Consider the following 19036-nt stretch of genomic DNA (forward strand, 5'->3'; position numbering starts at 1 on the left):
CAAAATAAACTACAGTACAATTGTTCATATTTAAGAATTATGTGTTTTTTTATGTGTCACAGTAAGAAACATATAGAACATTGAATATCACAAACCATATATATCCATATTGAGTGACCACTACATCAACCTGAGGCACTGCGAGAGAGAGAGGGAGAGAGAGAGAGGGAGAGAGAGAGAGAGAGAGAGAGGGAGAGAGAGAGGGAGAGAGAGAGAGGGAGAGAGAGAGAGGGAGAGAGAGGGAGAGAGACAGAGAGACAGAGACAGAGAGAGAGAGACAGAGAGAGAGAGAGAGAGAGAGAGAGAGAGAGAAAGCCAGTAGTTCAGAGGGTTAGTGGATGTACTGTGCTGCGTATGTTTGTATGTACACGTGTTGGTGCTCACGTGTTTGTGACTGTGCATGCTAGACGGAGAAGAGAGGGAGAGAGAGGGATGGAGAGAGTGATGAGAGGGAGGGAGAGAGTGAGCGAGAGAGTGAGAGTGATGAGGGGAGGGGAGGGAGAGGAAATTCTCCAGCCCTGCCCTCTGATTGTGCTCGGTGGTGAAAGGGGGTCCAGCCCAGCCCTGTGGGAGTATACACTCATTCCAAGGGACCACAGGAAGGAAATCACCCAGCTTCAGTCACCCCCCACCACCTCTGTCACCCCCCCCCCCCCCCCCCCCCCCCCCCCTATGTCAGATAGCAACTGGTGTTCCACGCTCCTCACCATCTCCTCACTCTGACCAGCTCCTGTCCCCGGCCGTCGTTTCATTTAACCTAATGATCGATGTGAGCAGTTCTGTTATTCATCCTTCCCCGGGATGATTTCTTTTTTTTATACCTTCTGGCATCTTCTCCCTCCTCACCCCCTCCAACATCCACCCACCCCTCCTTTTCTGTCCTCCTTCGCTCCACCAGGAACATTTGTGTTTATTCTCCAAAGCCGCACTTCCTAACAAGGTAAAGCCGAGCCCGAGCTCCTTGAGCTCGCCGCTTTCACACCCAATATGGAAGTCCTGCTTTTTCCCATGCGGCTCACAAGTGGTGTTTACTGGGGACTCACGTGCTGGAAGCGGCACTGGACATCGTCCTGGTGGGCTGGACACACGGCTTTTAATGCTTATCAAGCAAACAGCCATGTTTGTTTGGATTTCATATCCATGAGGACATTCCCTGTGACTTATGTCATATCTGGCTTGTGAAGAGTACTTTGTGAAAGCCTCAGTGTGCATCCCTTCTCCAGCCGTGGAAGAAGAACTGAATACAGATGATTTACTTGTTAATGTAGCTAATATCAAATAAATGTATTCAAAGTATTGATCATGGAGACTGGACCCTGACTGTATTTACATTGACACCAATATTCTTACTGTTGACCTTATTCAGAATAACACATTATAGATTATGGTGTTTTTATGAGTTGCTAATTGAATATTACATCAATATTCTCTTTTACATGTTAAAGAGCAAAGTCTGATTACGACTCATGCCATCAAGTCCACTTCCCCATTAAGTTCCTGTGTTATTCTGCTGGTTTTAAAACCCCAACTTGGAACAGTTTATTTGTACGACACCATCTTATAGGAATCTGGGTGTTTTCTTTCTAATTTTGCAAAAGCTACAACTCCTTTTGTATTTTTCCATCCTGTTTACTCCCGGGACATGAGTCATGAAGCAGCAGTTTAAAATGCTGTGAAAACTCCAATATGATGTTATAATGCGATTAAAACGCATACGACTAAGGTTGGAAGACTCCACACGTCTTAATTCAATTTTTAATTCAATTCCGATTAAGACCTTATTCAGGTTTGCATTGCTCATTGGTTATGCTAACAACTATAAGCAGCATTTGAATGATAAACCTGTTCAAGGAGCAAATGTAGTTCAGTATTATACTTACATACACAGTATTTAACTATATGTATTTAATTACTTTCCTTTTGGCCAAAGTACCTAACATTAGCCTCTCACTTATCCATCAGAGTTGATTACACAGGATGGAATCAAACCTCCAACCCCTGATTGGAGGTTAAAGTGATTATTGGATGGCCTGCTCCATCTCAAGGAGCCACAACATGACACAAGGCTCCATATCCACCAATCACAGCTGAATACATTCAATTATCTTTGGGGGTTTGTACTGCATCGGTCTCTGGTTCCTATTTTGCGACATTTTATAAATCGAATGATTAATCAGTTCTTCTGCCAATCAAAGAAATATTAAACACATTATTTCCTTAGGAAGATGAAGTAATTAAAAGTGATTAAAAGTGTCCCCCTGTGGGTTTAAGAAAATTCACATTCAAACAGCGGATCAGAAATGTAAAAACTCCATATTTGTTGGTCCAGACTAATCTGTTCCATCGTGCTGGTTTCAGACGGCAGACATTCGCTGTCCCAAACGGTTCAGCCATGGGAACTCTCTTCGGGAGACAGGGAAATGTGTAGCTCGGCAGGATTTCACAGTGCCACCCACAACTGAAGGCCTCTAATTAAGAAGTCGTTCTGACTCTCAAATGTTACCCCCGGGATGCAAATATAGTCCTGCGAGGGCTCAAATAGAAACTATGATGTAATTACACATTTGGCTCAAAAGAGAAAGCTTCTCACTTTCGACCAGTTTGAGCGTAAATACAGAATTTGTACTAGACACATGTAAATCAAGTAGAGCATTGGTGCATGTGGGTTCGCAAAGGTCTTCATCTCCATCTCCGTGATGAATAAATGTTGCTGGTGTTCCTGAAGAGAGGAAAGGAAAAGTGAATCTGTGCTGGATGAGATTTACGGCCGGCTGCTCCTGACACGTAACCTTTGACCCTGAAGTTCAGGGTACAAGCGATTTATGGTTTGGAGTTACAACGAAGCTAAAGAAGCTAATGACATTAAATTAATTAAACAAACAGGAGAGGAAAAACTGTTGCAAGTATATAGTAGCATAATATATCATTATTATATCATTATTCAGCAAGTCCATTAAACTAAATAGCTGGTCGAGTTCTGGTCCACGTCGTTTTTACATTGAAACGTGTTTCATGTGTGTCTTTCAAATTAACCCAAACACAGGAGCCAAAGTCTCCTTTACTATAAGTTACATTCAAATATTTATTCTGAAATCAACCAACAGCAGCAGATCTACAAATAGTCGGGGGGTGTCTTGCCGGAGGTGGCATGGGACGCATGCACCCCATAAAAAAACATTACATTCACACAATTGCTTTTCTTGTTGCTCATTGGACCATCATGTCAATTAACCTGGTTGGACTGGGACCAGTGGAATAGTCTGTGAGCTGCACAGGGTTCTGCCGGCTGAGGAGATCTGTAAGACGTAGGAGATGGAGAGTGGGGGGGTGGGGGGGTGGATAGGTTACTGTGGTCAAGCCGTCATTCCATCTCCGTGGTCAAACCAGCTGCACCTAAATGTGGAGCGTGTCAGTATTCTGACCCGAAGTGAGGGAATGGAAACCCGAATTTGTATAAATTGTCAATCAGACGTAGTTGAGTATAAACTAAATAAAGTGTTTTAAACTGAGTATATACAAACTGGGACATAACATAGAAGTAAGATTGGATGATATTTGCCCAGGGAGCGGCACCTCCAGCGTCAGCCACTGAAACAATCAGAGAATAAAAGTGAAAAGCAAACGTGTGTTCAGACAGAAGTGAAGTAAAAGTGCACGTTTACACACAGAGGGGGAAACTATGGTGGTACATACTGGAGCTTGTGGTTGTGTTTGGAGAATCCACTGTGATTAAGAGACACACCGTCCATCAGAGGGAACACAGTGTTTGAGAGGCACAGACCTGCTGTATATCTGAGGCACAAAGGATAACAGTGATTTGATAGTGCTCGTGAAACATTACACTGAGGACACACACAAACACAGACACACACAGCGTGAGGACTGGCCACGTCCCAGCTTCACATCAGCGTCTTCACAACTAATCACAATTCATATTACACTGGCTTTGAAAAATGTGTCTGGAGACGGTATAAGTCATTACATAAGGCGCAGCGTGTTCCAGTACAAGCATACAGTCGGCTCTTTATTTGGAAAGCCCGTGCCTCGGAGCGTCGAGCTGTGTTTTCATTCTCCGTCCTGTGACGGGATCTGACTATTTATGAGCTGACGGTCCAGGTGCTCTCCCCTATTGACCCTTATTTGTACGCCCAGTGGGAGTGTGCAGCGAGCGCCGGAGAACAGAGCGGGAAACTGTGTGGAAATTCTGTAGGTCGAACAACTGCTTTAATCCTGTGTGACTCGATTTTTATGAATTTCTCTCCACATATAGCACTGCCTCCTTCTAATAAATGGAAATGTCAGGCTGTGATTTTCATTTGTCAGTCCATAGGGAACTAGAAGGGCGCTTTAAGAGCACATACCAAGGCTAATGCCCAATGTTAAAGCCATGTTTCTTAATATTCTAGACTGTATGGCAGCTCTCCATATTCTTATTTGTCCTGTTTCATAAAGAACCAATTTCTTTTCACACTTCATATATATACATATACATAAGAGATCTCTAACTTGGTGTTTTGCTCTGTTGCTGCATTGAATAGATGTATGCAGCACTATTTTCAAACCATCCATAAAGTTGTTACCGTCCATGCAGTCAGTCAAGTTGGGATATTCGTGCGTGTGCAACACTGCTACCACCATAGATTTAATTAATTCTGTAAGAAATGCTACAGAGAAAGTGAAACTACATTCCTAGATCGAGTTCAAGGTAAATCTCCTCACAAATGTCTTCTCCTCACAAATGTCTTCTCCTCACAAATGTCTCCTCCTCACAAATGTCTCCTCCTCACAAATGTCTCCTCCTCACAAATGTCTCCTCATGCAGTGTTTCCGTGGGTTTCAGAGTCATGAATTCAGCCTGTGACAGTGTCCTGAGAACACAAAGATAACACTGGCCAGGGTTAGTTCACCGAGAGCAGATCACATTTGACTTCAACCACAGAACAAACACTCTGGGCCGAATATGGACCTCTTGCTTTTTCATACCTACTTGCCAACTCCTCAGGGTCATGATTTAAACTGGGACCACACTGTTTGGATTCCTCTCCTCGATGTTTTGGAGATTTTTTATGAACCATAAAGCTAATTCCTTTTTTGTTTCTTTCTCTTTTCTTCTGTTTTTCTCCAGTGTGCCGAATTGCTTGCCACAAGAAATGTGAAGTCAAGGTAAGAGTCATAATCATTTTTTATCTCTCAGATGCTTGTGTCCACATGTAAACTTTCCCTTTCAAATTCATGCAAGCTTATTGGGAGGAAATATAATGTTTAGGTGGAGTCAGCTACTCCTCTGGATGTGCACGTGAGCTATGTGTGTGTGTGTGTGTGTGCGTGTGCGTGTGTGTGTGTGTGTGTGTGTGTGTGTGTATATGCAGATGTTGAGGTTGGTGGAGATTTGAGGGTTTATCTTCTGCATAAAAATCTCAAGAATGTCTAAACAAGTGCTCTCTGTACCAGAATGTGTTTACTCTGGACGAACTCTTGCATCTTGGAGATCGCCCCCGTGTCTAAAAATAAAAGAGCTCTGGACGGAGATGTCGCTTGATTAATTTTGTGAAGAGCACATAGGAGAGAACGGGAGGAAAAACAAAGTGGAGCTGACGTTTTCAGAGAGGGAGAGTTGTGTGTTCTGTGTGTGCAACGGTACAACTGCCATGTAGGAGGATTTACAGGAGTATCAACACACACGTGCACCTATATTATATACTGTACGTACGCATTGCTTCATCTGGTATCCATTATTGAAATGGGTGCTGCTTGCCAGCTTTGCCCACTCCCTCTTTTACTCACAGGAAATGCCAGGGGGGTGCAGGGCAGACGGGCCACACTGAATATGAGGGGTGGGCTATGGACCTGGTAGGACAGGCCTGAATCTTGTTGTTTCATTTCTACTCATGTTGCTTTTTTAACCACTGAAAGTACAGATTGGTTTGAAAGATTGAATTAATGAAATCACCCAAATGACTGAAAAAACATTTTATTTTATTTTTTAAGGGTGCGGGGTAGAAAGCCCTTAAAGTTTATTTTGAAATGTTAAAACTGTCGTTCTGCCTCCTCTTCCGAATGAGTGAATTCCTTATTTCTATTTCTGCTGCACATAACATTGCAAAATATATTAGTAAAAATAAAACAATATTATGTTTAATAATATCCTCATCACCATTTTCACGGCACATTTACTCAGAGGATTTTGAAATGTAACAGTTTTTATTGGCATAATTCAGTTCACAAAGCTGCACATTGCAGACGCTGTTTGGAAAGTTCTCCCTCAGGCTGTTGAAGCACTTTGCTGTTTGCAGTAAAATGATCTGTTTCATGTGTAACATCAACAACTGTAGTCTGTGATATCATCTCTTGTCTCTTTGACTCCGCTCATACTGTAAATCAATTGAGAGCTGTGTCATTTTTAAAAAGATATTAGATGCCATTTTTAGCATTTAAACAAAAAAAACCCAACAAGATACTTTATTTTGTTGAGTTGTTTCCTTATGTTATTTACTTACTTTGAGAAATCCTTAATTTTAATGTCAGGGTCTGGATCTAAAGTTGTCAGTGAAAGTTTGGGAGCCGATGTTTAAGTAGCTTAGCTCCTCCTACTTATGTACGAAAGTGAAACTTTGATCTCCAGAGATCACAGCAGCATTTCCTTTTCTAAACACTGCCACCAGAAATGTCAGAGCTTTGGCAGGAAGCAATTTGCTCCGAGGCCTGAGATGAAAAACAAGGGAGTGACTGCACCAGGGTCAAGTCTGATGAGTGTTGGCACTCAGACTGGCCTGCGAGACTTTATCTTAAAAAGCAGATTAAGCTCTTTTGTATGAATGTCAGTCAAATGCAGTTTGATCTTCTGTCAGGAATCTCTTCATAATAACTTCTCCCACGCACACACTACTTATAAATCTCTGTGTGGGAATAGGAGGAGTACGGGGCCCACGTTTAACCTGCTTCCTGCAAACAAATGGTCGGACGTGCACATGTGTCCTCAGCCCTCAGGTGTGTTTTCTCACAGCTGGATGTGAAAAATGCTTTCAATCTTGTCAGTACGATTTCACTTCTGTGTGAGGACAGGTCTCTGTATTAAATCACCTCTAGTCCTTTTCCATTTGTCGTTCCCTGACGCCGTCACATCATATTTCTTTGCTCGAACTGCCTTCTCAAAAAGGAAAGAGGCAGGATGTCTGGGATTTTCCCGCTGAACTGCTGCGAAAGCATTAAGGAAAGGTAAAACCTCAGACTACTTAAGAGCTTAGGGTCTGCGCACGCTAATTTCAGTCATACGCGGTAATAGCAGCCACTACTGTACAAAAATGCAACATCAGTAGATTTGGTAAAAGTTCCCTATACTCTATAGTGTATAACATAGTATATTGTATAGTGACTCCCCATTCTAATCTTCGACAGCAGCCTTTTCCTGCTTTGTGCGCTTATTTTCCCTTTGTGTTGGAAAGCGATGTGTTCTCACATACAGTCTAAACACAGTGTACAATATAATGTGGCCTTTATATCAGGAACACTAACATCTGATCACTGCTGTTGCCCTGTGGTCTTAACACAAGTCAATGTCCCTGTTCTGGGCTGATGTGCTGAGTAAAACCTGATTACAATGAAAGAAATGGTTGATTATTGATGAGTGAAGAGGTCGAACACTCTCACTTCACTTTTCATTCTCTGCTCCAAAGTGAAGGAGCATTTATAGTTTTGGAAAAGTTTGAAAAAAGGAATTTATTCAGTAGATCATTTTAAGTAACATATCTTCTTGTTAGAGTTCCGCACTTGGCTTCTTTTCCATCATTACAATATATATATAAAAAAAAGGTGTTGCATTGAAAAATGAATGTATAAATGTATTCTGCGTTCCACTGCGCTACGAGACGCAGTGATTCCAGCCCTGTGCGCATATCAGTAGCTGCAGTTGTTCCAACATTTCTAACATTTCTGAGCAATCACCTGCAGATATAAAGTCGTCTGTGCGGCCGAGAACAACGCAGACCATCAATCTTTTTATTATTTATTGCCTCCAAGTAGTCGACACATCCAAACATCTGTATCCACACATGTGAAGTGTGTTTTTGAGAGAGAACACTGGGTTTGCAGCCGGCCTCACCTGGTGAACGCAGCTGGGATGTGTTTGAACCGTGGCAGCTTGAGGTGGCTGTCGGGTGGTAGTACGAAGCCCGGGCAGAGTCTCTCTCTGCTTTGTTGTCCTGACCCTTGACCTTTCCTCTGGAGCCGCACCCACCTTTTCCATTATTTGTCTATTTATAGCTTATAACCATAATCCTCGTTCATAAAGGGCCAATGGTTTCACAGGGAGGACGTGACTGAACTGGCCACCAGAACAAAGACGGGACAGATCAAAACACAGATGGAATGTGACATCGTTCTCTGCTCAGGTCAACATTGCTCCACGATTTCTTCACTTACAAATTAGCCGATTCTATAATAGTGCCTAAAATAGCTTATAATATTAAAAAGTACGCGTCAAATAAGATGTTCTCAAAGATAGTCTGTGTCATTTTAGGTTTTAGGTTTGTTCAAGTGCCTTATTTTTCAGGTTAGTTTGGTTTTAAACGTCATGATTGAAAGCTGACTCACGATTGGCCGAGCACATGCACAGATGGCAGCGTTTGTATCTTGGATATTTAAACTTCATTTCTGTATAGTGAAGGGACATGTCCATCTTCCCAGGCTGTGATACATACAACGTGTACAACCTTGAATCGTCGACGACTCCCTTTACGGTGGAATTAGAGAGAAAATGCCCGAGGAAATCTTTGTCCTCAAACAGTTTCTTCTGCAGCAGCTGTAAGGATCATTAGGCGTGATTAACCACATGCTCTGTTCCACTCACTTCCTCTGGGTACCACACATCGCTACAGGCCTTCACTTCATCATGCAGACTGGAATTAGATGCTGTGTCACTGCTGCAGAGCCCCAGCTGTAAGCTTTGTCGGGATCATATAGATATTATAGCTCCGTGTAGGTTTGGCACCAGAGAGGACAGATATTAAGGATTTCAGTTTTTGCTGACAACGGCAGATTGAGAAGATGCTGTCAAGGCTCGTTCGGTAATTTAATGTTTGATGCTGATGCAGGTTCTGCAGCAGACAAGGTTAATAAGTCCAGTTTTAGTTTATCCCTCAAACCTTTGCATTGTCTTAAAAACATAAACAGATCTTTATCCACATGCTCCTTAAAGGCTGCAGACCTTGTTTGTGCTCAGCTGTTAACGCAAGTTCAGTGTTCAGCCATTCTCGGACTTAAATGTAATCACTGCGTTAACTTCCTCATAAATAATTCACATCAGAGACACAGATTAACTGTCCATTAATAGAGATTCACTGCACTGCTCTTTTTTTTACTGTAGGTACAGGAGGCATTACATCATCCCCCCAAGTGAAGTTTCAAACATGCCGGTGTGGTGTTGAATCCCAGTAACAACATTAACAACTTCCTTCCTATTGCATCTGGCCCTGCAGAGAGTGAGCGGGAGTTACAGTATAGGAGGGGGATGGGGGGGGGGGACTTCTGTTCAGAAAACATGATAAAAGCAAAGTCATATCACAGAGAAAAACACGAGGGATGCGGTGTCATAATCAAAATGCTGCCTCGGGCCTTTGTCATGGTACTTTCTGTATTTTCATGTAAGCGGCTCCTGGTCCGATCACATACGTATCCAGCCAGCAGCTCTGAAGCTAATTGAATTAGCAGTCACAGGACAGAACACATGCTCGCTCCTCTGCCTCCTCCTCCTCAGGAGAGGAACACAACAACAATTCAAGCACGGGATAAATCATACGGCCTCTAATTTGAAGGCTCTTACTCAACCATAAATGATTTTTTTCCTGTTTTTACTTCCAGCAGGATTCTCAATTATTACCCCATCATCATGTGGCTAATATTTGCAGTCAAATACATTATTGAGCGGTTCAAGACAGAGCTGCCTGACAGGAGAACACTACGACAACACTAAAGCTGCATGAGTTGCTTTTTTGGGCCAAAGTGTAACAAGCTGTGTCTCATTATTAGCTCATAAAGTTGTGATTGGTAACACATCCAGCAAACAGAGCCACCAGCAGACTGATGAGAGCAGTGAGACTGAACCAAAGTTGTAGAGTTCTCCGTCCATTGTCGTCATAAAACCGTTGATGCAACTTTAACTTTTACCGTATTGTCTTGCAAACAAGATTTTGACTGATCTGAGATCGTCAATGAAAACCACAACCCCCCCCCACCCTCGGTTAGGTCTCCTTGTCCCTGTGCATGAGGACACAAGGAGCAGTGGCTCTTTGCCATGTATTTGGTAACTGCATGGAAGCCACATGTGCATAGATACAGCAGAGACAAACAAACAGGAACGCCCTGACTTTAACATGACGGAGTAATCAAGAGCTGCTGGAAAGAATGTCAACAACGGGCCAAGTGTATGCAGGAGACAGTGATGGTAGAAGTAAGAGCGAGGTCCGGACTTTTTAGTGCATACAGCTGCAAAGATTACACGACATCTGCCGTAGCAAACTTGTTTTGAAACCTCCTGAGTGTTTCGAGGAGCAGTTGCTGAGCTTGCATCGTCTTTCTTCTGGCATCGCTAAGCTTCCCCCGACCACGACAACAGCTGCTGGAGGAACGACTTCCTAGAGGACACCTCCTCGTTACATACTGGAGCGAGTATGGAAATTGAACTTCCCCACCCTTGTGTCTCCGAGCCTGTCCTCTGATTCGAAGTGACAACTTTTCCGTTTGGATCCATGCCTGCTTGTGTATGCGCACGTGCTACCTAATCATCACCATTCAGTCAAAGTATCCGTGTGAGCTGCATGGGCGTTGGTGAAGCGTCCGCCTGGGCGCTGGAGGACAGTGATCTGCTCGGCTCAGGGAAAGCCTGAGTCAGATCCATGAAACTGGACCTCGCCCAGACCCTTCTGTCACTCTCTCTTCATCCCTTCCTCTCTTTACTTCTTCTTCACTCTTCGATTTCATCTGTTGCTCTGTCAGCTTTTCTCAAGGGTCCTTGTTTCTCATTCCTCTGGCCTCATCCCTTTCTTTTCCTCTCACCCTGAACTGCTGATTTCTTGATTTGGTCGTCTTGACTCATCAACCTTTTCCGGAGGAGCCACCATGTTGGTCCTGTTGGAAAAGTCAAATTGAAGAGGAGTGCCAACACATGGGCGTTTGTCAGGTACAGGACGGATTTGTGCTGATGCCTGAGTGAAACAGAGCCCTCTTCACGATTCACTGATATAACTCCAGTAAGTAGAAGTTAAAGGCCTCACCAGAACAAAATAGGCAGTAAAAGTAAAAAATTGAAAGTGGCATGGCAGCCTGGCAGTTGTCTCTAACAATGTTAGTGTGATTACAGACAGCAGTCACTGCATCAGGATGATCATAAAAGCCAGGACACAGGAAACAGACAAGACTCGGAGAAACGTATCAGCTTTAAAACGCAGACAGATAACTTTCCCATGCTTTACCGCCCCCAACATACACACATGTAATTGTTGCTATGCATAATTGCATTGCAGCGAACGCGGCGGCGGCGGCACAAAGCTTCAAGTGCAGTAACTTAGACTCACGTAGACAAACACAGACACCAAGGAACAAGGGGATTACCCACTTCCCACGCTTTAGGCTGGTCCTGCCTTACACGAGTCCATCTCACATAAACAACCATGTTGTTTTGTTACCATAAACCATATGTCACGTTCCCGGCAGTCCGCCCTTCCTCCCTCGCCCTTGTCATTATTAGTGAATCAAACAACGCTCACCGGGCTGACATCTGGTGAACACGGCTTCAGCCAAAAGGTGTTTGCTTTTATAAATACCTTCCATGTAATTACCTCCGAGCAACATCAAAGACGGTGGCCATTCTTTCCACGTTGGGGCATTGTGGTTAATGTGCTTCAAATTTGTACCCAACATTCTTGAGTAATGTCTCTTTGTCTGCTACTGGATAAAAGCTGGTTGGACGAATTCAAGTTCAGCAGCGTGTTACTGTTAGTCTGTGGGAACCACTGAAGATTAAAGTGTTCCATATTATTATATTATTATTAATATATGGAACAAACGCTGAATTTACTCCACTGTTCCTCCTCAATTAGGAATTCTTAAAAATGTTTGAATGGAGCCTAAGAAATTACAACATACATCACTTGTATTGTGTTTTTGCTCCAATCAGTGTTTGGATAAGTCAAATCATTTTAATTAATTTACAAAGTTCAAAGGTCTAAATTGTATTCATTCATTAATTTGAATCATTGGAGTCATGAGGTTTCTTTTATACTGAATTTGTTTTCACAAACCTGAGGACACAAGTTAAATAAATCCGTCATCCTGCCTGATCGTTGGGATGAAGTGTGCACGTTCCTCAGTGAACCCCTGTGACCACGCTACCTTGCTTCTCTGAGAAGGCATCGTATCCCCGGAGAGGAATGATAAACACACGGAGTAAAAAATAACACATCGCAGTGCGGCTTTCCATCACTGTGCACACCATTAGATATTAGTGCATCTCGTGAGAATATGAAGATGAATGTTGAGGTCCGCGAGGAGGAGAGCAGGTGGTTCTCACAGGGAGGAACAGTTAGTAACTCACTGAACTTGAGATGTCACGAAGCAAAAGGTATTCTTGCTATTTCAAGGCTCGTCATAAGTACGTGTTAACTATACATATGTAGACAAACCATGAGGTGTGGAGTGAGTGACGACTGGGATCAGACAATTAGACAATTAGAGGGATTATTAACTATTCTACATCTCTTTAGATCGGCGCATTAAGACGAGTTGAACTCACGGTATCGGTACGACATTGGTGTATGTGGTGAGGACGTACACACACAGAGCTGGTGACTGACAAGTATGTCTGCCCCCCCCCCCTCGCTGCTGTTGACACTGTTTGACTTTGGAGTTGCCGTGAAGCCAATGGATTCATTCATGGTTCTGTCTCTCTCTCTCTCTCTCTCTCTCTCTCTCTCTCTCTCTCTCTCTCTCTCTCTCTGTAACTACAGTGCAGTACAGTGAGTGTGTGGGTATGTTGGAAGAGAGAAAGTGAGGAGGAGGGGGGGGGGCTCAGATTTAACCTGTAACTTGAGAAGCTGATAACAAGGAGAGAATGAAGAATTAGCTTGTGAGGAAGGACTTTGTGTGTGTGTGTGTGTGTGTGTGTGTGTGTGTGTGTGTGTGTGTGTGTGTGTGTGTGTGTGTGTGCGTGTGTGTGTCAATGGGAGAAAGACAGTGAGACAGACAGAGGGGGAAAAGAGCTGAGCTTTTGTTCCCCGAGCTCATGTCCCGTTCCCCCTGATCTCCCTGGGAAATTCACTTCAATATTTTTTTGCCTCTTTTTCTCATTACTCATGCGTCTCCCCGGTCGGGAGGAGGGTGAAAGTGGACCGAACAGGAGGGAGGAAGGAAAAACCCAGGCATGCAGGGGAAAGAGAGGGAAATGGCTTCAGCCTGCAGCCAGACTTTGTGTGCTTATTCAGCGCTGAATGCTGCACTGCGCCGTTTCCAGTTGTGGGATGACTCTTTAGACATTTTTATGCTCATTTTCTTGGAGGAGGAGGAGTGAGAGAGGGAGAGACAAGCCAGACCTATTAGCTCGGAGCCTGAAACACACACACACACACACACCAACTCTCTCTTTCTCCCTCTCCCTCTCTCTCTCTCTCTCTCTCTCTCTCTCTCTCTCTCTCTTTATCTGACACACACACACACACACTACACACACACACTTGTACACTCCTCCAGCCCTGCGCTGCACCAAGGTAACAGTGAGTGGATTTAGCCAAAGCCATCTGGTTGGAGCGCACAGAAAAACCTCTCTGCTTCCCGGAGAGGGGGGGAAAGGCAAAAGGACGATGCAGCAGCAGCAGCAGCAGTAGAAACACGGCCGGACAGAGAAACAAACCAAAGAGTGAAAGAGAGAACGACACAGACACACACACACACACAGAGAAACCGACCGACACACACTGACACAGGATGGCCACCGCAGTGTTTCAGGTAAGGAGTTTGGTTGTGAGACGGGGGGGGGGGGGGGAATAGAGCTGCTGCCTGGTATTTGAGCTCCTGGCTGTCCCGAGCTGTTGGCTGCGCTGTGTTCACTTTCACAGGAAAAACCCTCCGCATTGTGGATTTGCTTGATTTGGGAGAGGCAGAACGCTTTAAGTGCTCTCAGATGTACGTGTTTTCAAGCATATGTGCGGCGTGTACAGTACAGGAGGTGCTGCACTGGTCTGGTTTGTGTTGGCAGCCTTTTTTTTTCTTGTACGTGTAGATTTACATTTTGTCAAGTACGTGCATTTGCCTGAAAATGAGTGTGAGCGTCACGTCTTGGTGTCTGTGTGTGTCTGCACGGCACGGCACGGCTCTCAGCACATGTTCGACGTAGCTGCGGTGGGTGACAGGAATGTGCGACTGTGTAAGTGAGCATGTAAGAGATAAACGAGATGTTGTGCTTGTTGCATTAATGTAGACTCAGTGAGTTTGTGCAATAATGCAGGGCTTTGTGTGTGTGTGGTCTTCTTGGATTACCATGTTCTGTGGCTGCTGGCCCATGGTCAGAGCTGGAATGACAGTGGTGGCTTAGGTCTCTTTAGTTTTCTCTTTTTTCCTATTTCTTCTCTTCTTTTCTCCTCTACTGAATTTATTTAAATGTTTTATATTACACTTCATTGTGTGTGTGTGTTAGTCGCTTGCGCTCTAATTCTGCATCCGTATGACCCCTGAGCTCAAAGAACACTGGTAAAACTGGGATATGTCATCTATCAATTGCACATTGTGTTTGGCATGTCTGTGCGTGTGTGTGTGTGTTTGTGTGTTTACATGTGTGCGTCTTCCGCTGAATCAGTGTCGCTGAGTCTGTAGCCACAGTGTTTCACAACAGGACCTTGCAAAAGTTGTTGCGTGGAAAACACCGCCCCAGGCGTGAGAAAACCTGACCGCACTTTGGGAATTTCTGGCACATACAGTGAGGTGCAATTGCCTCCAATTTGCTTCAAATGGGGGAGAACACGCATTAGGGCATAGTGTGAAAACATAGAGCATATTCTTCAGAGAGATGTGCGAAGGTAGCAGCACTGTACGCTGACAGCTGTGATTCCCCCCCGTCAGCCCTGGCTCTCTGGGTGTCTGGATACTCTATGGATTATTTTATTTTGTTTGAGAATCGGGTTTTTCAGTATGACGTTATACTCTGAGAAATAAGGGTTAAATCGGTTGCTCAGACAAGCCTCTATTAGTGCATGCACGCATTAATACACTGCATTTCAGTGCAGGCAGAAGCAGGTCCGCTGGTTTTGAATTTGTATGTGTCGAGCGAATTTTGCCACCAAATCACCGAGGACAAGTTTTCTAAAACATGCACATCTGAATGAACAGGTTGAGAGGAAACTTAAGGAACAGATTTGTTGTTTGACCCTCACAACCTCTGTGCGAGTGGACGGGGCCAAAAGATTAACAATGATGCTTCACCCACCTTATAGTTGATAAACTGCAATGTTGCAAAATTGTACACAGATTTGCATTTGATCAAATTACAGGCACGGAAAATTGAGGTGAAGTGCACCTTGGGATTTTTTTGGAGGCTCCTTGCTTGTGGCAAAGTAAAAACAAGATCTGGTTTCCACTCTGTTTCCAAGGCAAAGTGTTTTACAGGGGTTGAACGCGGGGTATGCATTACATCATGAATATGCTGTCCATCAACGTCCTGTTTTGTTTCCCCCCCCCAAAAAATACACTCTTCACAGTTGAAAGGTGTAATTATACAGACATATGATCTTAACTGTTATGAAATCAGATTCGTCGTTAGCTTTATAATTTGATTTGCTGTGGGACCAATCCCCACTACACACACAGTACAGTAGTACTTCACCGTACCCCTGTACCTCAGAGAGATTGGCCACTGTAAACGTAACGCAGCAGTGTCCCAACTGGGCAGCAGCATCACCCAGGACTCCTGGCCTAGTGGGAACGGCGTGCGCCCACTGCCTGTGTTGAACTGGATTTCAGAGAAAAGTGTTTCATCATTACTGTCTGGAAGCGAAGCAGCGATCCACTCATCCGCCTGTCCCTCCTTACGAAGAGTCGCAAATAGATGCCTGACCATGACACAGTCAAGAAGGGCTGGGAATGTGTGTGTTGCTTCACTGTGTGTGTGTGTGTGCGTGTGTGCGTGTGTGTGTGTGTGTGTGTGTGTGTGAGTAAGTGTGTGTGAGTAAGAGAGTGGGATTAGGGATAAGACAGTGGTCCTTGGACCATAAACAAAACACCCACAGGAATTGTCTTGCTCCTCTACTGATGTAATCCTTCCTTGTTTGTTCTTTGCAGACACATTTTAAGCTTCTGTATGACTCTGTTCTGTGAGAGAACATCTTTACAATAGTTTTAACATTATTCACTATTATTATAATTATTATTATTGTTGTTATTATTATGACTAATACAGAAAAACTGATTGTGGAAAGTACGATACATGTCTGTCCTAAAGATTTCTGTTATTGAACTGGAAGATACGATAGATGGATGGGTGAGTAGATAGAGCAATAGATAGAGAGATAGAGAGATAGATAGATAGAGAGATAGATGGATAGATGGATGGATAGATGGATAGATGGATAGATGGATAGATAGAGAGATAGATGGATAGTTAGATGGACAGATAGACAGATAGATAGATAGATAGATAGATAGATAGATGGATAGATGGATAGATAGATAGATAGATAGATAGATAGATAGATAGATGAAGAGAAAACTTGGCTGTTGACTCAAGGGCATGACGATACATTGTGATACGAGTCATATGTCATTTTCTCAATGTTATTCTCAGTAAAGACTTTGCATATGCAGCATATAGCTTAAATCAATACATGGCACAGAAAGTAATTGAAGTGATGTGCTACTGGAGATTCTTTGACGTTCACAAAATGCTCCGCAGAACAGCACTTCATTCATTCCCTTTGTCCTCTGGACTCGATGTTGGCAAACACTGGGAACCTGCAATACATTAGCAACATAAATAACCTATAGCCGTGCCAGAGCACCATGCCACACACTCGGGCTTTTAGCTAAATTAATAGCATCCAATGAGGGCCCAGTAAAAGCTCCACATTTTTTCAAGGGCGTTACGTTCGACTCGTGATGGTTACTCCGCAGGTTGTGTGGCACACATGAGAGCGAGCTGTCATCGGAGCGGAGGACGGCGTTTAAAGAGCGAACCAAGGAGCCTATCCAGAGACTAACGTTACAGTTAAAACCAACAGTGGACTCCTTTAGAGTTTATGGCTCAGAACTGTGAGGCAGGGGAAAGCCCACTAACCTGTACCTTATACACAATCCCCATTCATCTGCTCAGAAATGAAATCATGCTTTTATGGTTTATTTTTTGTGCTACAGCTCAAAGTAGCGTTTCCATCTGATCAGAATTGTGCATCAAATCACGGTTTTACTTTCCAGACACTTGAGATCACTTCGATTCGTTGGTGTTCGCTCAAGAAAAACTTCAACTTCGTCCTCGTTTCTCCTCTACTTGGCCTTTGCTTGTTCCTGGTGCCAGCACATTCAGATGAAATCTTTCTGCAGACCCTCGTCTAATACCCCTAAAAAAAGGGGGGATATTATCGTGAAGGATTTAATGACGACTAATCTCTTAAATGACTCCATGCAATCAAGCTTGAGTCCTGGTATAATGACCTTTTTCTTAGAGAGCCAAGTCAAGAAATATACTGAGAAAGATATTCATAGTCCTAGTCTTGACTTGTCTTTTTAGTTTGGCAAGCAGATTTACATTTTGAAGTGGGCTCCTCTGTTTTCTCAGGTGCCTTGTTCCCCGTCCTTCATTCATTTAATGCATCATGTTAATATACAGGCCCATCTGTGACAATGAATAAGCATGAGCTCACTTATTGTTTTCCAGGCCATAAGTTAACTGATTTAAAAGCTAATTCAATTATCAAATTTAATAATATTTTACGACTAGTTGTGTAAACTCTCATTCCAAGACTGATTGAGTCATGCTCCTTAGGCCTTTTCTTTACTTTATGTCAAACACAGTGAAATGTTACTGAGAAACAATAACTAGTAAGTATTGGAGTCATAAAGTAAATTGGTCAGGTAAGAAATGAAATAGTTTGTGCATTGGCATCTGCTACTTCCAGGGAATCCATCACACAGACAAGGGTGGACATGTCATTTGTACAGGAATTTGTGTGGAAGAAAAAAAACTAAACCTACTGGTGTTTTTACTACTGGCAAAAAATATCCCTCGATAGTTCCTAGAAACTGTGCAACGTAAATCTCCAAATTTACTGTGTCAGCTAATAAAAAGGCAGCTTTCAGATTCTGAAAAGGAATTTCAACTTCACGGTAAAGTGAGGTCAAAATGTAGACGCAGCGTGAAATAGGGTTAGCTTTGATTTACATTCACTTAGATCGGTTAAAAAAACCCCAGTGAAACGGCAGTTTGTTTCCATATGACTGGACATTCATGTGAACACTATGTGAAGTATGCGCCCTGTGTGTGTGTGTGTGTGTGTGTGTGTGTGTGTGTGTGTGTGTGTGTGTGTGTGTGTGTGCCAGCAGTCAGGGCGGAGAGGGTTTCCTTTTTTCTTTCTTTTTCTTATCGAGCCTCCACGTCTCCTGGAGGAATGTTTAGAGAAAGCAGACCTGTTTCCTCCGTTGTGCCAGGAGGCCCCTTCATATTGTTGTTTGCTTTTCGTGGCTGATTGATGGGGAAGGGGACTTGGGCTCGCAACAGAAACACAGGAAGCGTCGGTGCCAGGCTCCTCAATCTATCCGAGCGGCTCAGACTCGAAAGGCCTGGCTGCTGGAGGACGGGGACACGTTTGGCACCAAGCTGCTTGTTGTGTATGCAGCATTAGTATCTTTTCTATCTTTAATATGAATAATATTATTCCAAGCTTTCTATTCACTGGTTATCAGATGTACAGAACAGCATATGTACTATTTCTATATACTGTGGAACCCCCTTGTTGATTTTTATCACCCGGAACTCTAAAGTCCTATATCAACTCCTTTGTAGAAGCTA

The 19036-nt window shown here is 43.5% G+C and overlaps 1 protein-coding gene across 17 annotated transcripts in view; it reads left to right on the plus strand.

Moving 5' to 3' along the window:
• The window catches only part of tns1b (tensin 1b), a 136027-nt gene that overhangs the window by 48083 nt on the left and 68908 nt on the right, over window positions 1–19036 (plus strand). For 15 of the 17 annotated variants that reach the window (XM_034573502.1, XM_034573503.1, XM_034573507.1 and 12 more), the window contains exon 3: window positions 5126–5163. In XM_034573502.1, coding sequence (XP_034429393.1) covers window positions 5126–5163 — 38 coding nt within the window. Of the gene's footprint in view, window positions 1–5125; window positions 5164–13885; window positions 13993–19036 lie in introns of those variants that run through there. The other 2 variants (XM_034573516.1, XM_034573518.1) reach the window with 1 other exon arrangement.

This window comes from Hippoglossus hippoglossus, chromosome 21 (genome assembly GCF_009819705.1).
Source record: "Hippoglossus hippoglossus isolate fHipHip1 chromosome 21, fHipHip1.pri, whole genome shotgun sequence".
Lineage (NCBI taxonomy): Eukaryota > Metazoa > Chordata > Actinopteri > Pleuronectiformes > Pleuronectidae > Hippoglossus > Hippoglossus hippoglossus.